At 45.2% G+C, this 22423-nt stretch overlaps 1 protein-coding gene across 1 annotated transcript in view; it reads right to left on the bottom strand.

Annotated features, from left to right (window-relative positions):
* Window positions 1–22423, bottom strand: part of CAPN8 (calpain 8) — a 197606-nt gene that overhangs the window by 16755 nt on the left and 158428 nt on the right. Inside the window, exons 14-16 of the mRNA XM_078649840.1 lie at window positions 17005–17062; window positions 9413–9477; window positions 6490–6558 (exon numbers count right to left, since the gene is read on the bottom strand). Of these exons, the coding sequence (XP_078505966.1) occupies window positions 6490–6558; window positions 9413–9477; window positions 17005–17062 (192 nt within the window). The remainder of the gene's footprint in view (window positions 1–6489; window positions 6559–9412; window positions 9478–17004; window positions 17063–22423) is intronic.

A 22423-nucleotide genomic window follows, 5' to 3' on the forward strand; every position in this document is an offset into this window, starting at 1 on the left:
GATCACCCAGGTGGGTGCAAGTCGGTACTTGTTGGACTGATGAATCTCTAGACCCGATACATTTCCCGGGTTTTTGGGTATCGCCCGAGACATGGCTCGGGTTTCGGGATAACTTCCCTCATCAGTAGAGAAATGGTTAGGGGTGGAGGAGAAGGCCGCCAAACAACCGTCAATGGCCTCGATGCCCGAACCGGCACGCAGGGCAGCATCCAGGAGCCCGTCGGCTCAAAGCTCAATGGAGCCAATTAGTAGAAACCACCGCAATGGAGCGCACACCGCTAGCCCCTCCTCCGGATCGCCCCTCGGGACTCTGGTACTTGTAGTTCAATAGTGGATCACCCAGGTGGGTGCAAGTCGGTACTTGTTGGACTAATGAATCTCTAGACCCGATACATGTCCCGGGTTTTTGGGTATCGCCCGAGACATGGCTCGGGTTTCGGGATAACTTCCCTCATCAGTAGAGAAATGGTTAGGGGTGGAGGAGAAGGCCGCCAAACAACCGTCAATGGCCTCGATGCCCGAACCGGCACGCAGGGCAGCATCCAGGAGCCCGTCGGCTCAAAGCTCAATGGAGCCAATTAGTAGAAACCACCGCAATGGAGCGCACACCGCTAGCCCCTCCTCCGGATCGCCCCTCGGGACTCTGGTACTTGTAGTTCAATAGTGGATCACCCAGGTGGGTGCAAGTCGGTACTTGTTGGACTGATGAATCTCTAGACCCGATACATGTCCCGGGTTTTTGGGTATCGCCCGAGACTTGGCTCGGGTTTCGGGATAACTTCCCTCATCAGTAGAGAAATGGTTAGGGGTGGAGGAGAAGGCCGCCAAACAACCGTCAATGGCCTCGATGCCCGAACCGGCACGCAGGGCAGCATCCAGGAGCCCGTCGGCTCAAAGCTCAATGGAGCCAATTAGTAGAAACCACCGCAATGGAGTGCACACCGCTAGCCCCTCCTCCGGATCGCCCCTCGGGACTCTGGTACTTGTAGTTCAATAGTGGATCACCCAGGTGGGTGCAAGTCGGTACTTGTTGGACTGATGAATCTCTAGACCCGATACATGTCCCGGGTTTTTGGGTATCGCCCGAGACATGGCTCGGGTTTCGGGATAACTTCCCTCATCAGTAGAGAAATGGTTAGGGGTGGAGGAGAAGGCCGCCAAACAACCGTCAATGGCCTCGATGCCCGAACCGGCACGCAGGGCAGCATCCAGGAGCCCGTCGGCTCAAAGCTCAATGGAGCCAATTAGTAGAAACCACCGTACAAGAAAGCTGTCCAACTCACGAAGGCAGGACCGAGCCCGATTCTCCGCATCACATGAAACAGGAAAGCCCATTCCAAACTGTCAAAGGCTTTTTCTATATCTACTGCAAAGATTGCAGCGGTGTCGGCGTGGTAAGAATCTGCTTCTAATATGCGCAAGAGTCTTTTGATATTTAGAGCTGTTTTTCTGGTGTGGATGAACCCGGATTGGTCAGCGTGTATGAGGGTGGGCATGTGAGGGAGCAAACGGGAGACCAGGATCCTACTTAGTATTTTATAATCGAGATTGAGCATGGATAAAGGGCGATATGTAATTCTATCCCATGCATGCTTGCCCAGCTTTAGTAGAGGAATGATGGTCGCCTCTCTAGGGGAGACAGGTAGTTTGCCAAGCCTCTTGGCATCGTTATATAATCGTGTGAGTTGGGGAGCTAGGAGGTCAATGTAGGTGAAGTAAAATTCTATCAGGAGGCCGAAGGGCCTGGGGTTTTGTAACAGTTCATACTTTTGATGGCTACATGCACCTCCCGTACTTCGATCTCACGTCCCACAAAGTTGCCGCCTCTTCATCTAGTGCAGGTAGGTCAACTTCTTGTGTGAACTCCTGTAGATCATCTTCGGTTGGGGTCAGTTGGCTCCAATTTTAGGAAGTTATTATCAGGGAAAGTATAATCTTGGAAATTATTATCTGGGAAAGTATTGTCTTGGGAAGGTATTATCTCAGAAAGTATAATCTTGAGAAGGTATCTTAATAATTATAATCTTGAGAACGACTATCTTGATGAGTATGATCTTGGGAAGGTATTATCGTGAAAAGTATAATTTTTAGAAGGATTATCTTGGAAAGTATTAACTTGAGAAGGCATTGTTTTAGAAAGTATAATCTTCAGAAAGATTATCTCGGAAAGCGCTGCTGGGAGCCCAACGTGGAGGGTCTTTCTTTAATCTGACCCAGAGTTGAAGAAATCAGAGCAATTCACCTGCTTGGTGTGATGCTAAGCGGGCGCTATTTGAAGACCTAATGAGAGTGGACGCCTGGCAGATCCCAACTGCATATGTGTAGTTGCAGCTGGAGTAAAAGTGCCATGTTTAGACCTTCATCTCAGATCTTACCCTTTAATGTGACCTGATGGAGTGTATACCTCGAAGATCAGAGGGAGATGCTTTGCAGAGGTGTAACAGAGAGAGCTACCTGGTACTCACTCCATCAGCACTTCCATTGTGGACTTCTTTGCAGGGCCAGAGACCAGAACTACTGAACCCAAATCTGGCAGCAAAGGCCTTAGCTCCAGCATTCTACACAGCTCACTCCATCACATTATCTGAAGGCACGAAGAAGGCAGAATAATTTGTGTCTCTGTAGAGAGCCAGCCTTATCAAAAGGAGAGGATGAGAGCCATATGCGGAATGATCAGACAGATCCAGTGATATTGAATGATGAGTTTCAGATGATGAAAAGACACAGGGGCATTCTAGAGGCTGAGGACTTCTGCAGGACATTTCTTGCTGTCTTATCGGCACAGACAGACACAGATCCATGTAGATGATATTCTGGAAACACTTGAATGGATCTTTGGAAGTGCTGAACCTGGGTCAGAAATGTTTATCACTATTTACTCTAAGTGCCTAGCAAAAGGGTGAAGTAAACATAGAATGCAATTGGTCAGGCAAGAGATACATTCCTGAAATTTGTCAGGCAATTAAAAAAAAATACTGAAAAGGATCAGATAACAAACAAACTATTGAAATTCATCAGGCAGCAAACAAATGCCTGAAATTGGACAGGCGACAAATTATAAAAATTCGGCAGACAATAAATACACCAGTCAGGTAACAAACACATTAATGAAATTCTCCAGGCACTTGGCACATTACTCAGTAAACGAGCTACTTAACCTACCACTGTGACAGAAAACAACAAGAAAAAACAACCCTTAACAAAACATTCCTAATGTCAGTGGGCTTTCCATGTGCAGCAATAGTCTATTGAAACAATTTTCCAAGAAGGAATAATGTACATCCAACATAGCAGTATCCTTTCCTCATAAGTATAGCATCAAAATAAGCAAGCAGACCATGTTGCTTATTTGAGATTGTATTTTCATGTTCTTTATTTGGTTTGAAGCATTATAAAAAAAACAGCTCTATGTGTATTTTTTGTATGTGATCCCAATAAACTAGAGTGGGCTTTCACTGGACTGAAATGCTTTTATTTCCGGGAGAAGACTTTCCTTTTCGAAGTGCAAGGTATAGGGCTAGACTGATCTACCAGAATATTAGCTTTAGAGTCATGGATGGGAACATGGGTGTTCCAGCGAATGTGAAACTTTGTGGTACTCACAAACTTTCCTTATGGTTTTCACATCCACTGGGCACATTTTCATGGCAGAAATATCAGAAATTACTGTGGAAACGGGGTGGACAAACTGCCAAACACTCCCTGAAGTATTGGGCAAAGAATGTTTCTACAACAATGAAAATGTTTCTGTTAAAAACAGGAGATTATAACAGTTTCCTGCCACAGAAGAGAAGAGCAATACGTTTAATGTGCTAATGTGAATTTCAGCGATACTTACTCCTGCGTGTGACCTGCAGAAGTAAGTGTAGCACAACAAGAGTACGTGAGGACAGCTAAGGCTTCCACAAGTACTCCTGGAGATTTTTTTTAAGTAAAAAAAGAAGAGAAAGTCCATGAAGTACAGATGTATGACTTCTAGAGATAGCTTTGAAAACACTCCCCTAAATAAATATGATGGGCACCTTTGAAGCCTTGCTATATTTTGCTTGTGGCTGCGGTTCTCCTCCTTTCTCAACAACCGCACACAAAGAATCAAAATTAAAAGCTGAGAATCGGACATTCTTCCCATCAGCAGAGGAGTCCCTCAAGGGTCAGTACTCTCTCCACAACTCTTCAACATCTACATGGAGCCCCTCACCTCAATTCTAAGGAAAGCTAACATCCCCTTCCACCTATATGCGGACGACACTCAACTCTATCTGAAAACCACATCAATCACAGACATCCACAGACTGAACCACACACTTACCGAAGTCCAACTCTGGCTCTCATCCAACCACCTCAAACTCAATGAAGAAAAAACAGAAGTGCTCCTCATCTCAAACAAATAGGAAACCCCCCAAATTCTTGAATGGCTCAAAGCATTAAATGCCCTGAATGTTTCTCTTGTTCCATCGAACTCCATAAAATCCCTAGGGATCACCCTTGACCCCAAACTGGATATGAAAGAACACGTCTCAAAAACTGCCAAAAGTGCTTTCCTGAACCTGAAATTGCTCTACAAATTAAAACCATTTCTCCCCACGAAAGACCTGAAACAGGCCACGCAGGCTCTGGTACTCTCCAGAATTGACTACGGCATTGCCACTCTGACTGGGACAGCCAAATCGCACCTGCGACCTCTGACCTCTACCCTAAATGCCGCTGCAAGAATGGTCACGGGAACAAAGAAATATGAGCACATCACCCCAGCTCTTAAGGATCTGAAGTGGCTCCCTATTGACCAATGAGCCAGCTTCCGCACAGCCTGCCTCACACACAAAGCCCTGCATACAGGCAAACCTGAATACCTGGCCAACAAGCTCAAAAGGGCCGGTCAGTCTAGAAACCTCAGAAGCTCCAACACGCTCCTACTCATTCCTCTGAAATCCCAGAAACTCTCAACATCTAGCAAATCCTTTGCGGGCAATGCTCTCAAGATCTGGAACTCCATCCCTCCACACATCAGAATGACCGCATCCTTCCCGAAATTCAAGAAGTTACTCAAAGTCCTCTTCCTCGAACGTTCCGGAGCATACTAGAACTCCACCTGGACTTTGAAGTTCCATGATCTCGTTGACCCTAGAGCTGATTGACTTGCCTATGACTGTCCGCCCTGTTTTACGCTTGGCTGCTATTGTACAGACTGTACTCGCTCATGTGCCCCATGCCTTGTTTTCCGTCAGCAATGTCTGTCTAACGCCTCTGTACTTGCTGTGAAGCGCTCTGATACCCTCGGGTCCAGCTAGCGCTATACAAAACTTTAATAAATAAAATAAAACAATAAAAATGTATAAACTTAAAAAGGAGAAGCATTGTTAACATCAAAATGGTCAAAGATTTGGCAAGAATCATTGCTAGAGGTTTAGGACACATGAAGTCTCAGGGTGGGACCCAGTTCACTAAATCATTTCTTTGTGTAGTTTAGCTTGAGTTCCAGGGAGAGGAGTTGGCCTAACAGCTAGGGCGCTCGACCTCGGACCTGGGGATCTGGGTTCGAGTCTCGGTAACGACGCCAAAACCTCCTGTGATTCTGGGCAAATCACTTAATCTCCCCGTGCCTAAAATGAAAGTAACTGGAAAACGTAAAATGTAACGTAACTGGAAAAATATGTAAAGCGCTCTGATACCTGATTCGGTTCGGGTCTAGTTTGCGCTATATAAAACTCTGCAAAAAAAAAAGTAAAAAATCACTTTTGAAATATATAAAATGTGAATTTGAACTTGAAAAGGAGTTACTCATGTATTACGTTAACCAAGTAAGGTGAAATATTGTATATGGTAAGTCCTCTCCTACAGGCGGGATCTGGGCATTCTATGGCAGGAGTACTTTGAAAGGTGTGTGCACAACTACAAATTCACAGATTTGTGGGTCACCACATACTTTCCCACCATCCATTCACACTTTGGAAATGGTCATAGATTTACTCCTGTCAAGGGCAGGCGTAAATCTGTTTCCAATCGGGGAATGCAGAGGGAAATTCCCTCAGAACTGTTGGGGATGATTAGGTCCTCCACAAGGAAAAGTATTTTCCTTGTGGAGAAAAAATTAAATAAAAAAAGTCAATTGAACTAATGAAAAAACATTTGCGCAGTTGTATGCTATGAACAATTACACCTGACGAACTGCCTTTGCGTAGATGTAATTAGGAATTCACAACACTTTTTAAGCCATACTTCTAGAAACCACTGTCACAATTTTCCAAGAGTAAATTTGGAAACCTTTGTGTATTCTAAAAATCAATAAATCTGTGCCCATGTGATGGAGTAAATGTACCGGTGCAGAATTATGATTTGGTTTAAGAATTAGGTACCAGTGGAAATTAGTAACTTTGTTTTTTGCGGCCAAGAAAGAGAGAAGGGCCGGGAGTGAGCAGAAGGTCTGGATTTATGGATTGTTGTAGGATGGAGAAGGCGGGACATGCTGGAATCTGACATGAGAGCACTTACTATATACTTCTGAATCTTCAGCCACAGGACCTTGAATTCTGTGACATCCAGGGTTCCGGTCCCACGATCCTTTAGTTTGCTGTTAAGGCTCAAATGCGTGTTTACTAAAGGTGGCAGTGAACACTCCTAAGGATTCATTTAAAGCACAAATTAGAACATAAATGCAGGCGAGGCTGCCTGCCAACCTCCTCTGTAAGTGCTGCTTGCTGGATCCTCCAAGAAGGGCTTCAATAAGTAATGCCTGCAAGTCAATCACAGCTAGAATTCTCTCATCCATGCAACTTATTCGGAAGTTTTTATAAATAACCTCTGCTTTAGGAACGATGGCCAGAAGAAAAACTGCGAAAGGATGCATCTAGAGGAATGGCCACACGTCCCAACACTCATTATTCCATGAATCGACTCTTGTATATGCATGCCGATTTACGCGTGGTCAATGGCATTGCAGAGGCTGTAACAAAACTTGAGGGGGCCCCCCACACTCCAGACTCAGTCAGGAGCTCTCAATCCAGGGGCCCCCCAACGCCCCAGACCCCATCAGGAGCTCTCAAGCCAGGGCCCCCCATGCTCCGGACACAGTCAGGAGCTCTCAGTCCAGGGCCTCCCCCCCCACGCTCCGGACATAGTGAGGAGCTCTCAGTCCAGGGCCCCCCCAACGCTCCAGACGCCATCAGGAGCTCTCAATCCAGGGGGCCCCCAATGCTCCAGACCCCATCAGGAGCTCTCAAGCCAGGGGCCCCTCATGCTCCGAACCCAGTCAGGAGCTCTCAGTCCGGCCCCACACTGCAGGGGTTTCATAGGCTATTTTTACCCCACTGGGTGTCCAGGAACACCACTACACGGCTGGCAGTCTTGGTGGGCACTTGTCCTAGGTCCTATCTGGGGTCTCCTTTAAGGCAGCAGTCTAGTGTGAAGAAATGAAAACTGTTATTTTTACCCAGTCCTGCATCACTAACAATCACCAACAATAGTCATTCTAGGATGTTGCTTTGTTTGATGATGTCAGCTGGCATTTTGAGATGTATTGTGACATTAACCTGACAGCCCCTTAATTTGCAATCTCTTCGATATTGCACGTCAGACGGCTGTTTATGTCTCACTCATCTCCCCCATTAACTCATGCTTTGAGGAAGCCCTGGGCATCTCTATTTCCCTTGGCAGCATGTCCCTGTTTCAAAGCCACCTCCATGTTGGTTCCTGTGCTGGCCAATAGACCCATCACCTGTGGTACCCACTCCATTCCCCCATTCTCTTCCTGTGTTTGTGACCGGAATTTCAGGCAACTTGATACTGATGTTCTTGTTTTGGATTTTCTCCAAAATGAGTTTTAGCCAAAACGTCCGTCGTCTGTCATGATTGCAAAAACCAATGCCCTACACTGTTAAAACAGCCATTGAAGTGAGATCTATAAGGCTGATGGGCTTCCATGGGCTACAGAAAGCCCACCTGACCCTTCCAGGGCAGCCCACGGTATTCTCTCATCACCCACTCTTGGTTTTCAGAAGTCTCCTCAGCCATGACACTTGAAATGTAAATGCGGATACTTTGGTTGTGGGATGATGGTTGCCCAGTCTTTTTGATGTGAAAATCTGTGCACCATTTGTCTGTCTCTATTTTTCCTTCCGAAGGACCCAAAATATCTTATTGTACATTCCTACTAGCATTCCACCCACCCCCTTCCCAACCGGCTGCTGTCTGATCCTTCCAACATTCATTTACATTAACGCCCATCCATGTATTTTATCCATCCACACGTGTCAGCTGAGCATGAAACTTTAGTCTCAACATTTGGCTGACCACATTTGCTTGTCTCACCTTGTCTTGATTCTTTGTTTGTGGTCCTGCTCATCCAGTTGTGACATTGGTAACCTGACTGCCTGAAACCAGTGCACACCTGCGGATCACTCCTAAAAAAGACTCTTTAGAGTATTTACTATGACCTCCAATGTCTGGTGCGTGCCATGCTGCTCTTCAATGGACCTATGTGGCATTCATGCGGGCTGCCTGTATCCAGCGCATGGCGATGGGTGGCTCTCCTCTCCCTCCTGGATGGACCCTACAGAGCTTTCACTCCAGTTGCCCTCTGCTGCCAGAGGAGTGATGCACAGCATGATATGTGCTTGCGTCTGTCACGTGCAGGCATGTGGCGTACTCCTCATCACTTCTGCGGGGACTGAAATATCGATAACACATACCATCTTTGGCTGCCTGCAGCACATGGCAGGAGCATTTTCTAGAGCGTCAGCCACATTTACCCGCAGCCAGGACATGACTTGGGCTGCCCCTCTACCATGCCTGGGTGGTTCCTCTAGAGACCCTATAGAAAGAACAATAATAAATGTAGGTAAGGTGGATCATTCTATCTCTCACTCCTTTTCTGGATATCCCATAGGTAGGCTTCATGACCTAAGGCCTGATAAGAGCACCACTCTGATCACTCATGCACACCACCACGAAGCTTTCACACAGGCCACTCTTCAATACAGCAATCGTCGAACAATGCAGAATCCTATGGTGCAGTGCGCTATATGTCCCAAACTGTGCTTTTGTGCTTAGCTGTGGTATGAAGTGCAAATACAATACATATCAAATCTTCCCCATTACCAGCTGGCTTTTCACAGTCCTATGGAGCTTGCTTTGTTCCACACCCCACTATAAGAGGGCACAGTCCCTACCATTTACTACAGTGGCCCTGAGCTCTGGCATGGACTTCTTCACCCTGCCAGCAGATAGCTCACCCTCACCTGGATGGGAGCAAATAGTCTAATGTGCACAATTTTGCTTCCTTGTGGACACTCCCAGTTTATTGCATTATTTTGATTAAATATCTTGTGGACTAGAGAAGCCCATAGTCATTGATTAATCAGTTTTTAAAGGTGTTCGTAAGGCTATATTGCAAGATAAAGCAACATTTGAAGGATACATCCAACAGGCTGATCATTTCCCTGCAGCAAGCCAGCGTGAAGCCATCTGTTTTGATGTCTGGTCCTAGAAAGAGAAATTCAGATTCGATCAGGTACAATTAAGAAGCAAACAGTTTCTGTGAAAGACGTCCTCTTCAGAGGGCTGGTTACCTTTGCATTTCCTGAACCTCTAGAGTCAGCATTTCTCTTCAAGTTGTTCAATATTTATAAGGGTAAGGGGTAAAGAGACTATCCGGCAACACATGCACCAATAAGGGATGCAAGAATGCAACACCACGACAACAAATGCATCGCAGAAATGTAAGAATGTCCAACCACAACAAAAGATGCCTCAGCAGGAAAGTAGTGCGGCTACAGAACTAGAGCTGAAGCATCATCAAGGAATGTAAGAAGGCAACACCTCTACAACAGATTAATCAGCATAGGGATATATTTGTGTGAAATCCAGTGCTTAATTTGAGCCGGTCGTTTGCGGTGCTCGGCACTTGTACTTAATTGTCAGCATCAGCTCTAGTGACAGTCCACCACATGGTGGCGCTGTCTGAGATGAGCACGTGTTTATCAAGTCAAATGGCATTGGAAGTACTAATACCAGCCCCACACAACATTATTATAGCTTTGTGTGGCCTTAAATAGTCAGAATTGTCACACTTGAAGGAGTGCGATGGTTAGGTGTTATGTTGGTACTGTCATTGGCAGCACTGTCTGGGGCATTGCTTGGTGCAGGTTGCAATGACCTTCCAAGAAGGGCCCTGGCACTTCATTTTTTTAATAAATTAAGCACTGGACTGGAATCCAACACACTTAGAGGACGTAAACACAGCTAAATTCAGTATTATGGACACTAGTTGGAGTACCATCTAGTTCTGCAGTGATTGATTAATTTCCTGGATTGTTTCTCTGCGCATTTGTTTTGTTTCTTAGAAATGCTGCTTTTGTTAAAATTGGAATACTGAACATTTGGCTTTTGCACCATTGGAACTTTTATTTAATTGATGTCGAGAACTTTGTTATAAGCCCTGAAGAAGTCGATTTGGACGAAACACGTGTAGGCTGAATCTCTCGTGTACATCATACGTGACTGTACCATACTGTGCTCTTAATATCAAGCTGAATTTACACAGCAGAAGACCCATTATATTTGGAACACAGAATATATTTACAGAAAAATCTTTGTGTGCTGTTGCTCCAGTAGTGTTTCACACTCATTGCATACTTTCCTTGGCTGTATCCTATCACATTAAGATTGTATTCACATTTTTGCATTTCATGGATTGTTTCTTATAAAAAAAAAGGCTTTTTGAATAAATGTGATAATGTTTACACTGAGGAGTGTTGTGTATAACATGTGCTCCAGACACATTTAGGTATCTAACAACGTGACAACACAGCAACATATGCATCAGCTGTAATGAAGGAAGGTGGCCACACCACAGCAGATGCATTAGCATGTAAGAAGATGACAGCACTGCAACCGATGTCACAACAAGGACTGTAAGGATGGGACTCCACCAGATAGATGCATCAGCAAAGAATGTAAAAAGATGTCTCTATGGCAACAGATGCATAACCACCAATCTAAGAAGGTGATTTGATGGCAACTACATCAGCAAGAAATGTAAGAAGAAGTTGACATCCCTGCAACAGATGCATCAGAATTATTAAAAGATGACACCACTGAAACAGATGCATCAGCAATAAATATAATATGGTGGCCACTACAGCATCTGCAAGGAATGTATGATGGAACATAACTTCAACATTGCACCAGCAAGGAATTAGAAAAAAACACCACTGCAACAGAAGGATCAGCAAGGAATGTAAACATTTGACACCACCAGGCAGTAGATGCAGCAGCAGGAATGTAGGAAGGTGACACCTTTGCACAGTTGCATCTGCAAAGAATGGATGAATGTGACACCGGGATGGCTTTAGTGTTGGTGGTGCTCAGGGTGACGATCTTTGTGGGTGCCCCCATCCCCAGGGTCCGGTGGCTTCCTTATCCACTGATGTCCTCACTACCACCCTCCAAGAGGGGCCCCATCTATCCTTAGCCCCTCTCTGATATTTATTTTTATTTTCCAGAAGTACTCCTATTAATGTAAGGTGTCGAAGCGAATTACGTCACACACACACATACAGAGACAATGAATGAATGTATAAACCAATGTATAGGAGCTGCTACAAAAGACAAGGAGGGTCACATGGCACCCATAATGGTATCCATTATATGTTAAGAGTGCTTTATCTGAAGAACCAAAGGGGCAGAGTTACTAAAAGTTCATGCAACTTGGCGCAGTCATCAATGTTGCTGCTCTATATTCTGTGAAAAGGAGAGAGCACTACGGCGACATCTCCACTAAGACATGGTGTTACTCTTTACCCTCATGCTGGCTTACCTTAGGCTTCCCTGCACTAACGTAAACACCCTTGCACCATGGTCAGGACCGGCTCTAGGGTGGTGTAACTGGTGCCACTGCACCGGGTGCTGACTACAGGGGGCGCTGTGTTTGCAAGAATAGTATAGTATTAAAAGCCCCTCCTACAGCGTTCCTGGCCTCCAGCAATTTTCATACAACAATAAAAATGTCAAGATAACTCCTGTGATTAATGTTCTTCCTGGAGAGAGATCGAGTTTTGAATAGTCAGTGAAGGTTTTGACTCATCATAAAGTAGCTACAGAGGGTTAATATGCGTGAAGCAAAGGATGTGCACCATGCAGATCACAAAGTGCGTATAATATAAATATGTCAGTGCTTTTGTCAGAAAGATCCATTTGTTACTCGCAGTGTCTAAGTTAAAATCCTAATATAGAACAGTGAGCTAATAACTGTCAAAAAGAGCTGCAGGCAAACTGCAGGGTAAAGATTTGAACGTTATGTTTTTTCCTCCCAGTCTTTCTTTATTGTAATGTTGCAAAAAACGGTTCATTTCGGTAAAAAAAACAATGCTTATTATTAAATGTAACCCCCAACCATGGTGTTATGTTTTAAATTCTGAGTTTGTGCTTCTTCAGACAAAGCACTATTAAACTATTCTGCCTACGAGTATGGATGGCATGTGGCTCCTACACCTTGTAGTCCACTGTCTTATGTAACATTCCTATACACTGATGTACACACATATGATTGATTGTCTCTGTGTTGTGTGTTTGTGAAACAAAGTGCTCTGAAACACTACATTGGAATGAGTGGCACTATAAAACGTATTAAATGCATCTGAGCGAGTGTGTGGTTATGGAGACTTGAGGGGCACTGTTAAAGGAACGTAGTGAGGGAATCCATGGCAGAGGTGGTCATTGGGGGGTCGTTAACAAACATTGTCATACTGGGCACCACCAGCTCAAAAACCGGCCCTGACGATGGTGTAAAAGTGTGTATGTGATAATGGAAGGGTATCTTTTGGTTTTATTTTGAAAAGATTTCAGTTACAGTTACGCCTGCTTTGATGCATACTGCTTTCTACCAATTATAATAACAGATAGAGATTAAGGTGTTTGGACAAAATATTGAGTTATAAATATCGTATGGACAAAATATTGTTTCAAGAGTATCGAGGACACAAATATTGTGAAAGTAAGTTTCTACAGGTAAGCAAAGTTTTACTATATATAACTCCACATTTATGTACCTTGACGATATATATATATATATATCTTCATGGTATGTAGCTGTGGCGCTAAGAATAGTAAATCTTTGCTTACCTATTTGCACTTACCTTCTCGATATTTTTGAGACACGATTCTGTCCACACAATATATTTAGTTTACATATTCAGACACCAGGGATTAGCCTCAAAATCTATGGTTGAATGGAATGTCCATGTATCTCCCATTGTATGTCCCCTTGACACAAAGTAGAGCATAGGGCTATTGCACGTTACTTTAGGGCAACTTTGCAACACAATTCAGGATTTGGACTGGAAGTAAATCAAAAACAACAGATTGCACCAGGTTTGTGTCACTTTGGTGTTGCAAATCCGGCACAAAGTGCTAGTAAATCTGCCCCACAAACTTGGGATATAAAATGTGCCATAGTAGCTGGGGTTGTCTATACTAATAAAAATGTAATATTACCCAAAGGAATCCTTTTTTTGAAACTTTAGAATGAAAAAAGGTTGAGAAAAAAATCAAAAAGGCTCTAAACCTATACCTGCTGTTTGCATGCAGCACTGTTATATCAGTTCATAGCTTACCGTGCTATATTAGAAGTAGGTTAATTTATGAAGTGCATTTAACAGAATGATACCAGCGACAAAGCAGTAACCTACTGAGCTATCTACAACAAAATACAAATCTATGATATGCATCCTACACGTTGTGCTTTTCAGCAGGAACATTAACCCTTTATGCTTCTTTAGAATGAGTCAAAACTTTCACTAGGCAAATCACAGATCCCTCCATCAAATGCAATATTCATCAGAGTTAGCATGTTGTTGTTCTTATCCCCTGAATAATGCAGCGCAGAAAAAATTCTAGAGGCTACTCTTATGTTTTCTCAATTGGTTCCGCCTCGACCTTCACGTACGGCGCGATAGCACTGGTCGCACAACCTTAAAGCCGGCATTGATGTGACATCACTGCAACAGGTGCATTAGCAAGAATGTAAGAAGGTGGCATGACTGGACCAGCAGCACCAGCAAGGAATGTAAAAAGCAGATACAAGTGCAACAGCTGAATCAAAAGAATTATAAGGACATAACAATGATGCCCAGATGCATCAGAGGTATCTTAGGACAGTGACAACACTGCAATGGAGGCATTAGCAAGAATTCAAGAAGGTGACGACTGCAACAGCAGCATCCGCAAGGAATGGAAGAAGCTGCTACCACTCCAAGAGATCCATCGGAATGAATGTAGGAAGTGACAACACTGCCACAGATACATCAGCAAGTAATCTAAGAAGGTGAACTTGTCGCAATATCTACACCAGCAATAAAATGTCAGAATTTGACGCCCCCGCAACAGCTGCAACAGCGACGAATGTGAGAAGAACATATTACAACTGATGTGCATTAGCATGTATGTATGTATGAGGTGATATGAATGCATCAGTAAGAAATGTAAATGTAAATGTAAATGTAGACGTACTTGTAAAGCGCACTGATACTCCTGAGTGTCCTGGCGCTGTACTCATAGCGCTAGCGAACCCTTCCTGGTTTTTCCCCGTGAAATGTCCACTCCTGGGCATCCCAGGGTGCAACCAGGCATCCCTAGCGCTGTAGGGGGCCATTGTGGAGACTAAGCAAGCTATTGCCCAGAGTTGCAGCGTGGGACCCATGCTTAGAGTAGGCACCGAGGCGAGAAATCAGGTCCAAGGAATTATGAGCCCAAGATCCGCCGAGACCAGTCAAGGCAGGAATTGAACCCTGGTCCCGGGCCAGACCTCTGCATCAGGGTCTGCCGCTCTAACCATTGAGCCACACTTCTCCACTCTCAAATGTGAGAAGTGAACATCAGGGCAACAGGCTAACCAGTAGGAAGGGATAAAGGTGACATCACTGCAACAGAGCCCTCACTAAGGAATACAAGATGGTGACACCATGAGAGAGGAATAATCAGCAATGAATTTAAGAATGTGGCACCACTGCAATAGATGTATCGACAGAAATGTGGGAATTTCACACCACTGCAGCAGGTACATCAGCAAGGAATGCTGTATAGCGGCATTGCGGCACGAGACGCATAAGCATGAACGTAAGAAGGAGACGTGACTGCAACCAAGGCATTAGCAAAGGATGTAAGAAGGTGACACAACTGCGAAAGATGCATCCCAAGAAGTCGAGGAAGCTAACACCACTGCATCGGATGCATGCAGGAAATGCAAGGAGGTAATAACAAGGCAACAGATGCATGTGTAGGAATGTAAGAATGTCCATCACTGAATCAGATGCATCAACAAGAATTCTTGTTGAATGTATTACATAACAGTGGAAATAAGGGCAAATCTAAATACTGGCTAGTATCAGCCAATGTCAATTCATGAAATATTACACCATCATCAACATACTGCCTCACTTTATAGCACCACAATATCACCCCACAGCAATTCACTAACAATCCACAGCCATGGTCACGCTACCGCCCCAACACTATGCCTAACATCCATCACTGTACTCAGGTCACTTTAAAACTACCAAGCATTGTCTCTTTGCCAGAAGAACAGATAGGGTCCTTTAGTTTGGACACTTACATTAACTAAGCTGGAATTGATGAGGAACCTCCACGACACAGCACCATGAACTGATTATACCCCTCAAATAAAGAAATAAATACATGTTGCAAATTTCACTTGAAGGCGAGGTGGACTGATGTCAGTGTGAGGCGCGTCGTTACAAACAGGATCCTTTAAAAGCAAAGCAGCCCACACTTGCAACACGGTTTGGTACGTACAGGACCGCATTGCCGCAATAGCAGGGTTTTGGTTGTTCAAACCACTAAAGCCCTGAGGAGCTAGGGTTGAGAAGGGTCTGAGAGAGTGAATGAAGTACCCACAGGTCTTATTTTTGCTCAATTATGGGGTTCTTTTTGGTAGAGTTTTATATAGCGCGAACTAGACCCGAACCGAATCAGGTATCAGAGTGCTTTACATAGCACCAGTTACGTTACATGAGGACACACATTCATTTTAGGCACGGGGAGATTAAGAGATTTGCCCAGAATCACAGGAGGTTTTGGCGTCGTTACCGAGACTCGAACCCAGATACGAGGACGAGCGCCTTAGCCGTTAGGCCAACCCCTCTCTCTGTTTATTACCCAATTCAATTGTATTCAATTTACAAACTTTACCTGCCTTGTGAGATTCAAACCTACAATCCATAGATCACTGAAGGCGTGCCTCCTGAAGATTGATTTATCAATATTAATGGGCCAGAATGGTAAGGACATAACATCGAAAATAAAATATTGCCAGGTAAGCTAGGGCCTGATTTAGATCTTAGCGGACGGGTTGCTCCATCACAACAGCGACGGATATCCCGTCCAGCGAAATATAAATCCCGTAGTATATGAATGGGATTTATATTTCGATGGACGGGATATCCATCACTATTGTAACAGAGTAACCCGTCCACCGAGAGCTAAATCAGGCCCTTATTCTACATTTTCCATACCTAACTCCACATATTTGTGCCAACGGCGGTGCATATATCTTCAAGGTTCATAGATGTGAAGTTATGAATAGTATATCTATACTTTCCTATGAGCACTTACCATTCGATATTTCGTCCTTGGTATTTGGTACTCGGTATTAGTACGCCACAATATTCTCGGTGTCAATATTCACTAGAACAATATCAGTGAAGATGTGAGCAGTGACTTTATCATCCTACCAGCTTCAATGGTTCAGGTTTTTTCAGAAAGACACCCCAAGATCCCCGTCTCCATATGCCCTGGTCCAATGCACAGTGATTGTGTGAGGTAAGGCACTCACGCATCCCAGCTCCTTTAATAACTGAGTTTGCGCTGTCTCACAAGTACAGTCAGTCCTACTCAAGGGTTCATGCCGTGGCTCAATATGTCTTTAATATTACCCTCTCTGAACTCTCAACCTGTGAGTCAGTCTCTCCTGTGAAAAATGCACAATAAACTCACGTTTTGATACAATTCTGTTCAGGACAGTCTGGAGCTCGGATGCTGTCATCTCATTGTCCTGTGAAAAGAAAACACAACTTTCAGGATGATGTGAGAGCGAACAGGAGACTGCAGGAGAGCGAATTAAAACTATGGTAAAGTAGACTCGTATTTTCAGAAAAAACTATTGAAAAGGGGTAGAAAAGAGTTACTGGGGGAGAGGAGGGAAGACAATGAACAGCAGAGCTATCTCATGCTACACAAAATGTACAGGATACAGGAGGGATGAAGGAGGTAAGTGGATGTCTTGAGAATACGTTGGTATAACATAGGCCCCTGAAGCCTCTGCGGTGGAGGGGGGCCGTACCCTTCAGGAGGGCCGTCCTAACAGCATAATAGGCCCCCGGATAAGCAGTGCACTGGGCTCTGCCTACACAACCACTCACAGGAATAAAAACATTTTATGGAAAATTTGTGTTAAATTCTGGTTTGCATGGGGCCCCTATGCTCGTTTCTGGTCTGCATGGGGCCCCTATGCTCGTAGCTGGTCTGCATGGGGCTCCTATGATCGTTTCTGGTCTCCATGGGGCCCCTATGCTCGTATCTGGTCTGTATGGGGCCCATATGCTCGCATCTGGTCTGCATGGTGCCCCTATGCTCGTTTCTGGTCTGCATGGGGCCCCTATGTTCGTTTCTGGTCTGCATGGGGCCCCTATGCTCGTTTCTTGTCTGCAAGGTCCACTAAGCTCGTTTCTGTTCTGCATGGGGCCCCTATGCTCGTTTCTGGTCTGCATGGGGCTCCTATGCTCGTTTCTGTTCTGCATGGGGCCCCTATGCTCGTTTCTGTTCTGCATGGGGCCCCTATGCTCGTTTCTGGTCTGCATGGGGCTCCTATGCTCGTATCTGGTCTGTATGGGTCCCATATGCTCGTATCTGGTCTGCATGGTGCCCCTATGCTCGTTTCTGGTCTGCATGGGGCCCCTATGTTCGTTTCTGGTCTGCATGGGGCCCCTATGCTCGTTTCTTGTCTGCAAGGTCCACTAAGCTCGTTTCTGTTCTGCATGGGGCCCCTATGCTCGTTTCTGTTCTGCATGGGGCTCCTATGCTCGTATCTGGTCTGTATGGGGACCCTATGCTCGTTTCTGTTCTGCATGGGGCTCCTATGCTCGTATCTGGTCTGTATGGGGACCCTATGCTCGTTTCTGGTCTGCATGGGGCCCCTATGCTCGTTTCTGGTCTGCATGGGGCCCCCTATGCTAGTTTCTGGTCTACATGGGGCCCCTGTGCTCGTGTCTGGTCTGCATGGGTCCCCTATGCTCATGGGGCACCCGGGGCAACTGCCCAGCATGCTTCCAGGAGCCCTCAGCCGTTCAAGAATCGCCCATTTAGCCCAAGGACAATGAATATTTCTGAGAAATGCGAGACTCAGGGGCCCCTCACCACATTGCAGGTGGGTGGGGGTAGATCAATTTGTGTTACTCCACTCGTTTGCATACTGTGGATTAGAATAGAGGGTCGTTGCACCTGGAGTGAAAAACCAGGGCACTTGTTGGCGGGATGTCCCTAGATGTATTCGTGCAAAATAAATGTCGCTTGGCGACGGGCGCAAACCTGCTGAGCAGTAGTGCGGCATTTCTCGCCAGCGCGAGGCGAGCTTGCCTGCCTCTGTCGCACCCTCCATGATCGGGTGACCGAGCATGCTCCGGCTGCCAGCTGAGTCATTAAAAAGCTGGAGGCTCCCAGAGTGACAGGTCATTTGGCCTTTGACCTGACGTTTTACGACGTCTCCATATAACACAGTGATGCTCCACAGTTGGCATCTTTAGCTCTCCATCTGTAGAGATGCTTAGACGAGAGGCCAGCGAGGCGCCCAGACATGTATGCACAGCTCGAAGAGATGGACAGGCGTGGCGGAGGACGTGTGACATGTTTACAGCCTCACTGCGCTTGCCAGCTTCCATTTTAGCTAGGAACAAAATCCCGGTGTGTGTTTTATAAATCCAAGTTATCGTGTTTACACTCATTTAGCACATTACATCGCTTCGGGCACTGCAATCCAGAAGGCAAGAAAGACAATTTAGGGAAAGCAGTATTTATTTCAGTGAAAGGCACAAGAGACAAATGTTTTTAAATCCGTGGCTCTAAATAAACATTGATCAAAGGTAAACTGTGATATAAGGTATTTTATGATAGCTTAGAGACTGACGTCATCCCATCTGTTCTGACCCCATTTATTGCTGTATGTATGGATTGCCGCTGTGGTCTGCTGCCGTCCTGTGCTGGGTCTCCATGCATGCTTATAATTCACACACTCGCACTTACCTGGCTCTTGAAAGTGCAGCCATCATTTAAACACAGGAGAGCAGAAATACTAAGTACTTAGAAAGTGTGCCAGCATTTACACATGGACATGGAGGGAGTCGTAGATGTTAAATCTAGACGTCCAGGCTTAATGTGTACCTGATGTACCTCTTTACAGCTCCTTGAAGCCTATGGATGCAAGGGGGGGGGGGGGGCAGAAGGCATTTCATGTCAGAAAGCAGACCAGGAGTCTTGATGCGAGTGGGACTACAGAGGCGGTCCCACCGCGCACCCTCTGGGGCCTATTCTACCCTTACCAGGGATGGCCAATGTGTCCTTCAAAGTTAGTTTGCATGAGTGTGTGCATGCAGTAGTTTGATAAAATTACGACCTGAGACCCAGAGGTATCATCATCCTGGGTGAGAGGGTCCAGTGATGACTCGTGCCACGACATGTTCGTGGGTAAGGACTCCTTTGGAACCTTATTAGGATGTCTGTGCAGGGTTACAGAATCAGACTCTTTGTCTCTCTAGATTAAGGTTACCTTACCTTTTTTGGAATCATAACTACTGGGAGATGGTAAGGTTCTCCAAAAAGCAAACGTTGCCTCATTCCAACTTTCAGTCTGAATAGGAGATTTGAGGAAGGCAAACTTAACCCTGCAGGGAAAGTTTCTTTTGCTTACGGTGAGTTAGTCTCTGAGTGAGCCATAGGGACATGTGTGATCATATGGCTCACTGCGGACTAGAATGTGACAGAGGTGAACATGAGGAGTCAGTGAGTAAGCTGGTCATCATGGGTGCTAGCATGGTCATACGGCTCACTGTGCTCTAGGACGCGTCGCTGAAATGACACTGTCCTTACTTTGTATTCTCCTCAACACACCCCCTCCGTCTTCCTTTTCCTATTTTCGCCCCCCCTCTCCTTCTTCCCTTCTCTCTCCTACTCCTCTATCCCCCCTCGTCTCCCTTATTTATCTCTTAGTTTCCCTCTTTCCTCATTTCCCTCATATAACTGAAAGGCCTTATCCTATGTTTAGTTTAATTCACTTTGTAATTTGTCTCTATGTTGTTTACCTATCTGTAAAGCGCGCTGATACTCTTGGGTCAGGTAGCGCTATAAAAAACCTTTTAAATAAAATAAAAATAAATAACATGACAAGTTTGTCAGAGAGTTGGCCATAGGCGCAAGTGAAGTTGTATGGCTCGTTATAGTCTATGATGCAACAGAGGTGAACATGAGAAGTGCCACATGGATGGCCAGACTTGGATAGACATAGTGAAAAATTTTTAAAAGGCGGATGAAAAGTTGAGCTGGCAACAAATTCACAGTCTTCCACAGCACCGGGCCCACCCAGAAACCCAGTCTCAAGCCCCTGGCCTCATCATACACACAATCATCAAGCACTCTCACCTATGGTGCCAACAGGATCCACACAAGGAGAGGACTCTCCGCTGCTCATGTAGCCACATTTGGAGCTTAGCACTGCACACATGATCTCTGTGCTCAAAGTCACAATTATAAGAAAGGCCCCTTACCCCAGAGAGGTGTGATTTTATTTTATCAAGTAAAGCCTTTTTAATTTCCGCAGTTCAACTATTATTGAGAAATAAGCATTTCTTTAAAAAAAAAGAAAAAGAGGATTGAAGGGGTCATCCAACTGTAAAAAGCCAGGGGTGCAGTTTGTGTGACCTGCATATTACACACTGCCCTGTGCAGCAGGCACATCAAACTTCTCTGCTATTTTATTATGAGTCAGACCCGTGCCTAGACTGTATAAAGATTCCTTCAGCAAGTGCTTTAACTGCCAGAGTTATCATACTGCTGTTAATATCCTGGACCTGCTGGGTACACAAAGATATCTGCAGCAGATGCCTTACCCCAGTTTATTTGATACAAATCAATTAAGCCAAAATAGACTTAGTATAACATTAATCCTTGTTGATAATTTCTTTGGCAGTTGAGTTTTTTAAAAACTCAAATGTATAAGTTGACTGTCAGGCTTTACTCCACATCATTCTTCTACTTATTGCTCCACACACTGTCTGCGATCGTCTCCTGACATCCAATTTATAGGATCCCAGAGTGATTTATGTCATATCTAGCACTGATACACATGCAAGCAGTAGATGATCTACTCTACATTTAGGGCCCGATTATGATGTTGGGCGGATCAGTGGCAGTCCGTCTGACATCTGAGCCTGTGGTCTGACTGCCGCATAATGAAGTGGTCGGTTGGAGGGCAGTGGGCAAAGGGACTAACCGACATCTCCCACAGGCTCGTTTTCCCTTCAATGAGGGTGGTTCCTGCAGAGGCACCGCTGTAGGGTTTACGATGTCCCTTTTCCCTCTGCCTTTACATGGATATCCGACTGCCATGTAAAGGCAGACGGAATGGGACTTTGGGGGCACATGTGGTGCCCCCAAACATTCATGCAGTGTGTGCCAGGCATGGAAGTTTAAAAACATGCCTTTTCCAATGGTGGCTTGTGCTGTGGCCCGTTTATGGCCAAACCGCAATTGAAAAAGGCATGTTTCCAACACCCTTCATGGCTGTCGGATCGTAATAAGGCGGGTGGAGCCGCCAACTATATGTCGGGTGGTCTCCTTCCAGATACGGTCGTCCGACCGCCATCGTAATGTGGGTTGCATTGCTTTCGTCATGCAAATTGACAAAGCCAGCAAGTGAAATGTTGCTTGCTGTGTGGGTATGCAGACTTTGTGTCTCATTCTTTTTATGGCCAATGCACATTTTGTCGCCAGCCCTGCAGAGCTTTATAAAACAGCACTGCAGTTGGAGGTGGAGAAATGCCCATGGGCAGGGTGGGGTTGGGTGCAGGGGCACTAGGGGCAGCCCTGTTAAAAGAGAAACTAAAAACAGCAATCATCGAGGGTCAGACCCGACATCGAGTATGTGTCGGTGTTTGCCTCACTGTGAAATGTCCACAAATCTGCAGTGAAATGAAAGGATAATAAAATAGAACAAATGTGTTCTGGATATTGGTGCTTTCTCTAAATTATTGAGTCCTGACATTACCTAACTTGGTCATGGGAGAAATCACACCTTTTTTCCTTCTTTTTCTTGTTTCCCACACCAAGCCCATACATGTCTTCCCATTTCAGGCGCTATGAAAACACA

The sequence above is a fragment of the Lissotriton helveticus genome, chromosome 6 (genome assembly GCF_964261635.1).
Source record: "Lissotriton helveticus chromosome 6, aLisHel1.1, whole genome shotgun sequence".
Classification (NCBI taxonomy): Eukaryota; Metazoa; Chordata; class Amphibia; order Caudata; family Salamandridae; genus Lissotriton; species Lissotriton helveticus.